This window comes from Callospermophilus lateralis, chromosome 1 (genome assembly GCF_048772815.1).
Source record: "Callospermophilus lateralis isolate mCalLat2 chromosome 1, mCalLat2.hap1, whole genome shotgun sequence".
Classification (NCBI taxonomy): Eukaryota; Metazoa; Chordata; class Mammalia; order Rodentia; family Sciuridae; genus Callospermophilus; species Callospermophilus lateralis.
In genome coordinates, this window is record NC_135305.1 from 206,601,675 (window position 1) to 206,615,389 (window position 13,715).

Below are 13,715 nucleotides of genomic sequence, written 5' to 3' on the forward strand. Positions count from 1 at the left end.
AGGATAATTATCCTTTGACCAGTAGCTCTTCTCTGGGAATAAGATCTTTACCTGTGGAAATGGCATGGCTTCTCTTAGCAGCTGTACTAATGGAGGATGTGTCATTTTTTGTCTTTAGAAGTGGGAAAAATCACTAAGTCACTAGGTGCTTTCTTATGAAGCATTACTGTTTTGTGAGCTTCATTTTATTTATTCTTAGAGTATACTTCTGCGTTACACAACTGCAGGGGGGATGCCCATTTCCAGTGACTTATCCAAAAACACTTGAAAAAAAGCAGGACCAATGAACATTGCTTTTTTTTTTTTTTTTTTTTTTTTTTTGCCATTGTGGAAGAACAACATAAAGGAGGAAAAGTTTATTTGGGGCTCATGGTTTCAGAAGTCTCAGTCCGCAAATTGCCAACTCCATTGCCCAGGCCTGAAATGAGGCAGAACATCATGGAGGAAGGGTGTGACAGAAGACATGGCAACAAGGAGATAGAGGGATCTCTACTCACCAGGGACAAAATACATACACTAAAGGCACACCCCCGGTATCCCCTCCTCAAGCCATGCTGCCTACAGTTACTGCCTAGTTAATCCATTCAAGCGGATTAACACACTGATTGGGTGAAGGCTCTCATAACCCAATCATTTCACCTCTAAAATCTCTTGCACTGTCTCATACACACGCTTTTGGGAGACACCTCATATCTAAACCATAACAGAAATGCATTAAAACCTCTTGAAAAAGCTATTGCTGTAAGTGCAAATTATAATCCAAAATCCAATCTGCAATCTGGTGACTGAATTTATGCTAAATATCAATTTTAAAAAAGAGTTCTTATTTTACATGTAATTAAAATAATATTTGGAAATACAAGTAACAATTACTTTGACACCAAGTCCAAATGCCTTCTAAATGTAGTATGGGATGGATCTGACTTCTCCATCAGTAACACAAAATCACGATGTCAAGATGCCAAAACACGCCGGCATCTCCTCTTAAACAATACTTAAGGCAGGAAGATGGGAAAAGTTAACCAAACCCTCATGTCCACTGCTGATAATTTTTCTTACAATGGGTGAAAATGCTGCCTCAGTTACTATTCACATTTTCAACGAATTCATACATTTATTGATCATATAGAGTAAATGAAGTAAGATTTCATCACTAATAATAAAAATAAGGTTTATTTGTAATAACTAACTTTAATAACTATTGTTTATTTTACCTTTGGGGAATGCACAACTACACATATTGTTAGCTTCTTTTATTCATTAAAAAGACATAGTTTTTATGCTAATGTAAAAGGCTAACACTCTTCCTCCCACTCTAAAAATCTTCCTCCTGTCAATGTTTCCCACTGTATTTGAACTACGCCTCTGGAGCTTGGCAGAGTGCTCACTGGGCAGGGGAAATTGGTCAGAGCCATTACATTTCTTCTCTTCTCCACTGGACAACTGAAAATAGGGATTCTAGTTCAAAATATCATAAGCAAAGTATAATATTACAAAAATAGGGAGAGGGGATATGATGAAATGCTTCAGAATCCATGCCTGAGGTGGAAGGCAGTTGGTTTGTTCATGTTGTGGCAGTATCCAGAAATCTTCAGTTTTTAATCTTCTGACTCATACCTGGAGATATAAATTAAGAGTGTGTAAAGATACTTTTTGTTGTGATGTTGTCATTACCAAACGAGGTCACTTGAAGCATCTCCAGGGATGAAAATCATTCCTCATTTGTCATCAGCACTGTGGTGGTCAGGTGCTTTCAAGGCATTATGACAGTCACCTAGGGGATTTATGCCACAGAAAACCTAAGGTCCCTTTAGACTCCAGGTCTCTGCAATATTTTGGTACAATTATCCAATCCTCAGACAAATACCAAGAGCTGATGTGACTATGTGAGTGAAGGGTTAATAAATTTCCTTTTCTAAAGGACCAATCTGGTCTTGAATTGAGTTTCTAGTTCTCTTCCCTGGAACTTGGAAAAAGGCGCAAAATGCTAACTGAGTTTCTAGGCAAAATTGCTGATGACAGAACTGACCCTAGCTGGGAGGCTACAGGTGGACAGGAGGACACACAGTAGAGATGCCCACTGCCTTGCAGCTGCTGTGCTTCTGCCCATGTCCTGCTAAGTGACTGCAGTGCCAAGAGCATCTCGATGTAGCTTCATGTGTGTGTAAAGGTCTGGCTAAACCTAAGAAGCAGTGCTGGTGGCCTTAGGGACAAGGCCGGGCCCAGCTCCACAGAAGAAGGCCTCTGGACTAAAGGACTGCATCTACCCTCTCGCCTGAGCCCTCTGGACACAGCTCAGGTTTAACAGAAGACAAATATCAACCCAGGGGAGAGAGATGAGGGTGGGACTGGCTTGGCTTACTTTGCCAGTCTTTTCCTCAGGTCTTTGATTTGGTCGTTCTTCTTGGTGAGAATCTCCTTCATGTTTCGATAAGCAGCTGTTTGTTGAAATTTCTTCTCTAATTCCTGATTAGTGAAAAATATCAGCCCATTACTAAGAAATAGTTAAGGAAAGCATAGCAAATATGATGAAAATGCTTGTTTTTTGCTTCAAATTTACTTACTATATAATTTCCTTAACAAAAGAAATTTAGGTAAAATGAAGACTATCCAAACTTTAAAAACATTATTTCAAATAAGAAGTCAAGAATATGTTAGCAAATAATATGTTAGCAAATAATTCAAGTATTCTTCACCTAGGCATGAGAAATCTATGTGAAATATTAAACAATTTTCAGGTAAAATGAATCTTTTTTTAAAAATAAAACAATCTTTTTCAAATTCCAAAGTAATATCAATATTTTAGAAAGAGGATTTAATTTAATTAAACTTTAGTTCCATATTCTTTTTTTTTTTAACTTTTAGTTTTTAGTTGTGGATAGACACAATACCTTTATTTTTTTTTTACTTGGTGCTAAGGATCAAACCCAGTGCCTCATGCATGCTAGGCAAGTGCTCTACCTCTGAGCCACAACCCGAGCCCCAGTTCCATATTCTTAAGAGTCTAATCTCTAAAGTGAAGAATTTAACTTTCTACATATTCATATAAATTATTAAAAAGGTACAGAAACCTTAAAAAAAATCCCTGGTCCTTCTGTCGGGTTATAGGAGGACCAAGCCAAATGATGTAGGGTGCAAGGGCAGATGCAGCCACGAGGGCAACCATTTTCCCAGCCCATAGAAGGAGAGGAGACTGCTCATCACAGGTATTTTAGCACCCAGACAGAAGAATCTCAATACCCAGAAGTGATAATCCTTTAGCACATGCATTTGCTAATACCTTGAGTAAAAATAATTTGAATGAGTCCTCTACACTATTTATCAGCTAATATGACAAACAGACAATCCCTTAAACACAGCCTTCTGACCTTTTCAGCCATGCTCAGCTGCTCCTGAACCCTGAGTAGGTCGTGCTTGGCTGTTGCAAGATTCTCCTCTAGGGACTTCTGGTTTTCTGTCTTGTCATTAAGTGTCTTCTGAAACTCACTCTTTAAAGCAGCAACTGTGTTTTGCAAGTCACTCAAGTCTTGGGCCTTTATAAAATCCTACAAAAATGAAATACATGAATGTATCTTCATGTTGGCATCCTAAATAATAACTGCTTTAGAATGGTGATTCAATGTCAAGGGAGAGGAAAGAAGAGACAGTGTGTGATGTGTGTGCCTGCAGATGCAGCCTTCCATTGGCCTGGGCTGCCAGCAGGCCCAGTCCATCCACCGCAGCTCAAGGGTGTGACCTCTTGCACATAGCAGACACTCCAAAGTCACTGAATTCCAAATACAGAAAATACTCTTTATGAACTGCTGGTATTCCAGTCCAAAAGAAATGGGAGAATGAGATTTCAAAACTGCAGTGCAGTGCGTACCAGAGTTAGATGGCAAATAGCTTTCATTATGAAAAGCCAAAATCCTGAAGATTTTTGAGTCTTCGAAATGGTATAGGTGGAAAAAATATTTAAAAACTCTAAAGATAAAAAATTTAGTAGATATGCTTTAGTCATTATTCACAAAAATATGAGAACAAAATGAGTATTGATAAAAAAATGGGTTTTTTATTTACAAGACTTTGAGTTTTTATATTAATGATCTATGTACATTTTTGCATAATCTGACAACAGAAATATGGCTTTTATTTGGAGCTTGTTTTTGACTAGACAAAATTCATGACAGAAAAATGATCTGTATTGATACAATAGGAAAATGGTCTATGATAGCTAAATATATAGATGTGAAGCAGTCTTTTCAGCAAAACAAAAAGTCTTTGCTCACTTTTGAAACCTAATCTTTAAAAATGTTTTATTTCATTGTGACTTGTAAATGCATATGTCCATTTTGCTCGTGTCCAAAATTTTATTTCTTGTGTCCAAAATCTTAAAACAAAAGTGAATCAAAGCCCCAAATGGTTTTTAAACAAATTCATCATCCAAGAATGTTTGAAACTGTTTTACTTTTGAGAAATTATGAAGCTGTTCTGGAACACTCAACTCTATTTTATAAATCTATGGTTCTTGGCATTGTTGAAATCATACATATTTTCCTTTTGTAAAAGCCATATACAAAGTACCCTCCCATTTATAAAATATACACTCATACAAATACAATGTATGATATCTGCATCAAAGAGACAGAGAGGAAGGAAAAAGAAAGTAGAAACAGAAATGAAGCCAGACTGGCCATGTATGATGATTGGGAAAGCTGAGTGGTGGGCACATGGGGGTTCCCTGAACTAGTCTTTCTCAGTAAAGTAGAATTTGGGATTGTAAATGTAGCAGAAGTTCATAATAACAATATGACCACCAGAAAAGCCAATACTGCACTGAGCATTCACCCAAAAGGTCCCACTCACATGAAATCATATTATAACATTCACACTGCAAACAGAACGCACACCTGACTTCCAGCAGGGGGAGCAACATTCAGTCATCAGTCCCAGCCAAGCCTGCAGGCTCAACCTGAATTTCACTGCACTATATAATGCAGCTGAATATATGGGTTTGAAGATTCATAACCACTAATTAATTTGATTTGATGTATCTCCTTGTGAGTAAATTCGACAGTTATTATTTTAATCAAAATATTTTTAGCATTTGGAATTATTATTTGTTTCACTTAAATTTTTAAATTAAATTGAAATTACATAATAGCTCAAAAATCCACATGCGCTGGTTAGCAATGGAACCTCAATTTCGCCCAGCCCACCAGCCTCAATTCCTATAAGACTCAACCACTAATTAATTTGATTTAATTTTGTCACACTAGTCCAAGAATGGACAGAGGGAAGAGTGCTTGTTCTCATTTGGCGTTTCTTGGGCAAGGCTGTTCCCATACAGGACAACGGTGGCATTTTTCTTAGTGGCAGGGATAGGGGTAAGGTATTATGAATAAGGACTAGACTCAATTTTAAATTTATAACTTTATTCTATCTAGAAAATGTGAAAAGGAAAGCTAAAACTGTTTCACCTTTTGATTTCCTTGGTCAAGCTGTAAATCTTGTAGTGCTTGTTCTAGTTTTGACTTCTCATCCAATGCATTTGTAGCCTATAATCAAATTTAAGTAGAACTCATCAGTATTTAATCTGTAAGGAACTCAATTATTTTTTTAAAGGATTTCTCACTTACCTGCATTTCAATGTTCTTCAGCCTTAACTTCAATTTCTCATTCTCTTCTTGAAGTCTTAAAATCTCCTTTATGAGTAAATTTGACAGTTATTATTTTAATCAAAATATTTTTAACATTTGGAATTATTATTTATTTCACTTAAATTTTTAATTTCTAAATTAAATTGAAATTACATAATAGCTCAAAAATCCACATGCACTGGTTAGCAGCAGAACCCCAATTTCGCCCAGCCTGCCAGCCTCGATACCTATGAGTTAGCTTTGACTCAAAGACTTTTAAGAGTTCCTTTTCTCTCAGACCTCTGGCACATCTTTCCTTCTTCCACCCTCTATCCACAGCCATTTTCCAGAGCCCCTCCCCTCTCAGCTGGCCAATCCTGCATGGGTCTATTCTTGGCCTACACTGTATACTTATCCTGAAAACACCATCTTCATCATTTCAGAGCCTTGTCCTCAAATGCTTCTGACCAACCTGAGGCTGAGCACCTTTTTCTTATGCAGCTCCAACACGAACAGCCTCCTATCTTTTGTCTTTTCCCTATACCCGACCTGTGTGATCCATCCAAGGGCACTCTGTTCCAAGTCCTGCCAGTCTCTGTCTGCCTCTCATCACTGACCATTCTCTTCTCCTGATCAACAGTCCTATTTCTCTTCCTCTGACAATTTAATCTGTCTTTATCTTCAAGGCCCAGCTCAGGCACCATCCTACCCAAGTGCCTGCTCTCACCCATGGGGAACTATGACTTCTCCGCTACCCCATGATGCCCACAGCACACAGGAGAATCCTTTGGTCTCTCCTTCTGGAATATAAATTCTACCCTCCCAAGGAACTATGGCATTTTGAGAGTGAGAGATGAATATTATACTGCTTTTTAAAATCTTTAACAACATCTAGGGGCTGGGGATGTGGCTCAAGTGAGAATTTTTATCTGGGGGAGCTAAAATTGATTTCTGCATGCGTGAGGCACTGGGTTCGATTCTCAGCTCCACATAAAAATAAAATAAAGATATTGTGTCCATCTAAAACTAAAAAGTAAATATTAAAAAAAAATCTTTAACAATATCTAGCATAATGTTGAGAATATAGGATAAGTGAAAAATATCTATTTGTATACTGACAAATTTTATAAAACATTTAAAAAATCATTCATTGATATCATGAATCAAAAAGTCCAAATGTCTGTCAGTAAACACTGTCCACAGTTCCACGCTCTCCATGCTGCCACAGAAAGGTGTGCTCAAGAGCTGTGACACATGCTGTGGAAGGTGGACGTGCCCTCTTCTGGCCCATTGGGTACCATGAAGAAAGGTGGAAGGGCTAGTTACCCTCAATGGACCAGACTCTGAGACAATCTCCTGCCCTTTGTTCTCTCCCTAGAGTTGTTCAGGAAAAGGGAGAATAGAATTAGAGCTTTTCCATTGTTCAAAATGTTGACAACATACCTTGTTTAGGAGTTCTGTTGTCCCAACTTCGTTAATTGGAACAAGTTTTGGTTTTGTAATATCTATGATAGGCTGAAACAAAATAAAGAAACCAAACCAAACTCAGCACAGAATAAACCACATCTATTCAGTGAGCTCTGTGTATGAACATATGCACAGGGATGTCAGTACCATAGGTGTGGGGATTCTCACTGGGTTCACCTGTTACATCTCAGGACCTAAGACACCACAAACCGCTTTTAAAAATAAAGAAAGGAGGGAAGGAGACCAAAGCCAGACCTGATTTAGATCCTAGCATCTAAGGACTAGAATTTTTATCTGTGGGAGCTAAAATTGATTTCTGCATGACTTCAGACTGTGAAAAACGGTAATATTGGAGCTGGGGCTGTGGCTCAGTGGTAGAGTGCTTGCCTAGCACATGTGAGGCCCTAGGTTCAATTCTAAGCACGACATTTTAAAAAAAGATAAATAAAATAAAGGTATTGTGTCCATCTACAACTAAAAAATATTTAAACAAAAACAGTAATATTGCCAAGAATTTAGGCACCACACTAGAGATGAATAATAACTGAAAACAAATATTATGATAGTTTAGTACTATGTATTAAAAACAAGCATCCATGTCCTCTGACCCAGAAATTTCTTAGCTATAAATATATTCCAAAGAAATCACTGAAAAATGTTTTCTGAGGGTATGTCCATTGACTCATCTCAGCTGTGTTAACAATCTGACAACAGAGAGCGTTTTTGGTATGTCTACGAAAGGGAATGGTGAATGATCATCGCACATGTTGAGAATGTTAAGAAGACAAGTTAGTAACTACTAGTATTGTCTCCATGTGACCCATGGGACTCAGTCATTGCAGGAAACCTATTCAAGGTCACACAGTTAGGAGTGGCAGAGCCAGGAATAGGAGCTCAGGTCTGACTCACCCCCAACCCTGCACTGTGCATGAGCTGAGTGAAGAGTTTACACAGCTGGACTGACTGGAGCACAGGGAGTGTGTGGGGATGGGGGGGCAGAAGAGACAAAAGCAGTTTTTTCCAGTTATGCCCTTGAGAGTTTTCACTTTGACCTCTGAATGCTTTGAGTGCCTTGAGAGTTTTGAATACCAGCTATTAAGATATGGACTCAGGATGACCAAAAATTACCTTTTTATTTGAAGATGTAAATTCTGCTTTTTCAAATTCTGCAACTTGTTCTAATAATCCTCTTGAGGATAAAAGCAAAAATAGAAGAATATCCATTTAGAATAAATTTGTATCAGAGAAAAGAATAAAAATTACTATCATATGCTAGAGGAAAGAGCACAAGAAGGACAAAATTTTACAACACCAGAAATGAGATTTAGTTACAAATGTTGAGAATCCAAACAATATGAACCATCCACAGTATTTTGTACCTGCTAGGGATACAATATATGTTGCTAGAAGTAAATTGCAATGTTATATAAATATGAGTGAAATTTGTTTTTCTCCCTGTCTCTATTTCTGAGGTTCTATGAGGGGGTTGCTCCATTACATAGTATACATTGTTAGCTAAGAAAGGCAAATTGATATTTTAACAAAGCAGCCTCCTCAAAAAATGAAATTAGTCTGCAGTATCTACTGTAGCTGAGAACTATGTATTCCTAGGAAAGATAGGGGATGTGGGGTGAGCCACCTACTGAGCTACAAGATGAGGAAGAGCTGACTGTAACACACTTACAGCCCATGCTTCTAAGTGTCATGAAACAGCAACTTCTTAAAGAGTTTTCTCATCAGTCGCCCTCTGTAGTTGCAGAAGTTAAATGACTTTCCGTCCCTGCCACAGGCTGTTCTTAGCATTGCTCGACACATTCCATATGAGCCAACATGATGCCACTCTGCCTAGAGAGCAGGCTGCAGGGTGGTCAGTCCCTCCTCATTTCTAGGAGTCTTTTCTTAGAAAAAGTTTCAACTTCATTGATTTTTCTACAGTTTTTGAAATTAATGAGCTCTTCAATATTGTTAGGATTATAAACTGTTTTATATTTCTTATTTAAGGTTAACTTGTAATGCTGCTAGTAAGAATCAATGGTGCTGGGTGAGGTGGCACATGCCTATAATCCCAGTGACTTGGGAGGCTGTGGCAGGAGGATTGTGAGTTCAAAGCCAGCCTCAGCAAAAGCAATGGGCTAGACAGAACTTGTCTCTAAATAAAATACGAAATAGGGCTGGGGATGTGGCTCAGTGGTCAATTCAATCCCCGGAACCCCACCCCCCCAAAAAAAGAATCAATGGTATCTATAATATTAGAATTAATTTTTGAACTGCTTCATAATCTCTATTTCTTTGTTGACCTAGCGATAATGCCCAACTGTAATACTGAGCAAGCTAACAAAGATTACACAAAAAATAATTAATGATAATTGGGAAGCAATTTCATAAATCTCAAAAGCCTTTGTAGTACCTAGGAATTACAAACAGAATTTTGAAAGAACATTGAGTGGTATTTAAGAAAACTAGCCAGTGTCCAGATGCTTTGCTGCTACCCTACCCAAATTTTCTCACACTCTAGCTCAAAGAAAATAAGCAGCACAGACATTTACTAGCTTTTAAGATTATGCTTGGGACTCTACCATCTCAATTGCAGATACAAATTTTACTACCTGTTTTCAAGCTCAGAGATGTCTGTCTGTAGCTTAAGATACCACTTCTCAGCTTGTGAAAACAGCTGCCGCAGAAGTAGCACATTGGTGTAGGCAGTGTTGATGAGCTCAGACTCCACCTCGCTATGCACCACAGCCTGCAACCCACTCAGGACTTCCGATACTTCATCCACAGTGAAGGTCTCCTCCACAAGCCTGAAAAACAACAAGGATCTGAAACTTCTGTATAAACAAAACAATTTACAAAATGCAACAAAATTAAGAAAGCCACATCAATGTTACCTAAAGAATTAAAGACTATAATGAAATGTTTCTAGAAACTCTTTTCTTTGTTAATGCAACAGATTAAAAATAATTTAAACTCAAATTTTGATATTTACTTAAATGATTAATTGGCTTAATTCTTCAAATGTTCACATCTGTTAATACAAATACAGTCTCAGAAACACTTCCAAAATCATCATATATTTTTTCTTTAGTTTTTTAATATTAAATATTTTCTATTTAAATTTTTTTCATCTTTTTTTTATTGGTTGCTCAAAACATTACAATGCTCTTGACATATCTAAATGTTTTCTATTTCAATCTCCACTACAATTAGTCTACTCACATTTAATAATCTCAAAAATTACTTGGAAGGTATAGTTTCTCCTTTTTTTCCTATTATTTCTCTAGCATTTTAATAAACATATGAACTAGTCACATGTTGGTAAGTGCCTACAAGAAATAAATGGTATTATATATTGCTTCTATTAGCATTCTTTTTTTAAAATATTTATTTTTTTTTTAGTTTTTGGCAGACACAACATCTTTGTTTGTATATGGTGCTGAGGATCGAACCCGGGCCGCACGCATGCCAGGCAAGCGCGCTACTGCTTGAGCCACATCCTCAGCCCCTCTATTAGCATTCTTTTTAAAAAAATATTTTTTAGTCATAGATGGACACAATACCCCTATTTTATTTATTTATTTTTGTGAGGTGCTGAGGACTGAACCCAATGCCTCACCACACGTGCTAGGCAAGAGCTCTACCGCTGAGCCACACCCCAGCCCTCTCTCAGCAATGAACATCACTATTGACAATAGCAATAAAAATCTACTTTCACTCAGAGATGTTTGGTCTGGAAGGGAACCATCTTCTCCAATCCCCTAATTACACAGAGAGGAGCACAAGGCTGGGAGGGTGGGGAGACCTGCCTATGATCCCACTGGGGGTGACTAAAACCACAACAATTCTCAGAAATCTCAGCAAATGACTGACACTGAGTCTTTGAAAAGCTTCTGTGTATGCTTTCTAGTGCCAATGACAGTTTCACAGTAATATAGTCCTCCCCACTCCAAAGTCTCTTACCCTCAGTCTCTCAGCAAGACCAAGAGCTACTACCCCAACCTCATAAAGTTACAGAATCTTATTGTTAATTCACAAAGCCCATCAGTTTCATGCCTACCTGTCAGAAACTTTGCCATCTCATAATCATCAGAATGTGCATGTTTGATAATAGACTGACTGTTTATATCACACTATAATTTCTATACTTTGTATAGCCAGGAGTTTCAGCATAGCTGCTCTCATCTGAATAATTAATCATGACAATCCTAGAACTGTCATGATCCAGCATCCCCATAATGGCTATCAGAAAGGATCTACATTCCTATTTGGTTTCCTTAGAGTCCCCTGATACCTGCTCTCCTTGAGGTCCTGGAAGCAGGAATCCACAGTTTTGAGTCTCAAGCCTCTTTTTGAACGAGCAAAACGCATATAATTAATAACTTCATTTTGGTGGTGCTCATTTAGGCCCAACTCTGCCTGAAAAAGAGAGAAGTAGTTGAATTGTTAGTTTTGAAGATTTGATTAAAAAAAAAAACAACAACCCAACAGTGAAAATATACAGGATCCTGTCGTAGAGACTGCTACATGTCCATCAAATTCTGTTATTCCTTTCTTCCTGGATGCAGTACAGCTCCAACTAGATGATGTTTCTTCAGCCTCCCTACAGTTAACTGCAGCCATGGGACTACTTTTTAGGAATAGATATGAACAGAAGAGATATGGGCTGTCTCCAATATCTGGATCTTAAGAGAGGGGTACATATTTGTAACATCCTATTTCTGTGAAGCCTGTTTTTTATGTGGTGCTAAGGATCAAACCCAGTGCCTCACACATGCCTCACTGAGTCTTACAGACAACATGAATATCTCATGGGCTGGAAGGGCAGCAAGATGAAAGAGATGTGTGTTCTCATTGCACGGAACACCACTGACCTACTCATCTCACTGTAATGAGCAGTGAAATATGATGCTAAGTGAGAAAGAAAAAAACTTCTGAATTCTTTCAGACATTGTTTTTTGGTCTGTTTTAGCAACTTAACCTTATCCCACTGCATACAGCTTTAAAAAGTGTAATTTGGTTTGTTTTTTTAAATTTTTAAAATAAAAACAGATGGTTTTTATTTTAAACCAGATGAGAGCTTTACAGATATTTAAGAGGTAAAACCTGGAAGGCTGGGCTAGCAGCCAAGGATAGGTCAAATACTGCTTAATATTTTTTGCATGTATGTGCTATTTTATATGCATTATTTCAATTATGTTAACAACCCTAGAATTATCTACAATGAATAACCAAAGCTTAGGTTGTTAATTAAATTGATAGAAATGAAAGATAGAAGATAGAACATGAACTGGAATCAATTTTTTTTGTGATATCACCATCAACATTTTTTCAAATCACTTTCATAATATTTTAGGAAAATCAAGAGAAGGAGTAAGCTCAAGAAGGGTAAGGAATGATTAGGAATGATCTGTTTTTGCTTTTGGCGACCTAGGAAGTCTGACTGCTGAGGTGTTTCAATAGCCCATTTAAGCAGCAATCTCAAACCTGGTTTCATTCCTTTTTTGCCTGAACACTTCAACTTCAGTACTGTACACGGCTCTACGTAGAAATACCATTTAATTGGCATGTAATACCTACTGGAGGAACTAAGTGGTATTTTCTTCTTTTTATTTTTTGATACTGGGGACTGAATCCAAAGCTTCACTCATGCGAAGCCTGCATTCTACCACTAAGCTCCAGTCCCAGCCTAAGGGTTTTTTTGAACAGGGTAATACAAAGGAAATGTCACCCCAAATTTCTTTGGTTGTAAAATAGAGTGCTAGAATTCTTAAAGATGAAGATTCCACATCAGAAAGTTGGATTCCTTCAATTATTCATGTTGGCAAACGTGTTTGTGTGTGTGTGTGTGTGTGTGTGTGTGTGCAAATTGGAGTTTCTTAGAATAGTGTGGAAACCCAGCGCTGAGTTGTGACTTGGCCCTGGCATCTCCCCAGGCAGAAGCGAGGGACAAGGCGACGGAGAGCGGCTGCTAGGAGAGAGATTCACTCAGGGTTACCCCGGAGGGGCTTGGGCTGAGGTTAACGGAGACTCTCGCGCTCAGCGCAGTCTCCCTTCTTCGGGCTCAGGAGTTGGGCTCAAACAAGCTGAGGACACGCCGTCATTCCGGATCCACCCGCTCAGCGTCTCGAGCCCGGGCCGCGGCACTTTCCTCCGCGCCGGCCGGTCCGCTACTCACCATGGCAGTAGGCGGGGTCAGGAGCCTAAAGGAGCGAAAGAGGTGAGGCGGTGATTTGCTAAACCCCAAATCACCAAGATCCGCAGGACCGCAAAAGGCTGGAGATAGAAGCTGGGTTGTTTAGAAGCCTGTGGTTGCTAATAGGAACGCAGGCACGTGGGTCTGCAGTTACGCACGTTCATTGGTCCTCAAGATCACGAGACAGGAAGTGCCTATGATTGGCAGATATCCGCATGCGCATTAGCTTCTTGGTCCGGAAGACCCACCTTTTTATGCCACGCTGCCTTTTGGCGCGGATCGCCGTTGCCAATGGTAACGGGGGGGCGAGGCCTCCAGGGTCACCATAGTGCTTGCGTCTCGGGAGCCTCGGGTCTCGCCTGCGAGAGAGGGATGGTCCACGCTTCTCCCGGCCCTGACACCCCCTGGTGCGGTGGCCTTTAGGGCGAATCCAGACTTCT

General features: G+C 38.9%; 1 protein-coding gene across 1 annotated transcript; it reads right to left on the bottom strand.

Annotated features, from left to right (window-relative positions):
• Window positions 1–312: 312 nt before the first annotated feature.
• On the bottom strand, window positions 313–13,407 carry Lztfl1 (leucine zipper transcription factor like 1). Its single transcript, XM_076869706.2, has 10 exons — window positions 13,258–13,407; window positions 11,374–11,498; window positions 9,692–9,886; window positions 8,214–8,274; window positions 7,062–7,133; window positions 5,619–5,684; window positions 5,460–5,537; window positions 3,369–3,545; window positions 2,363–2,466; window positions 313–1,617 (listed from the first exon to the last, which is right to left on the bottom strand). Exons 1-10 carry the CDS (start codon window positions 13,258–13,260, stop codon window positions 1,599–1,601), a joined length of 900 nt encoding a protein of 299 aa, XP_076725821.1. The 5' UTR covers window positions 13,261–13,407; the 3' UTR covers window positions 313–1,598.
• Window positions 13,408–13,715: the final 308 nt, after the last annotated feature.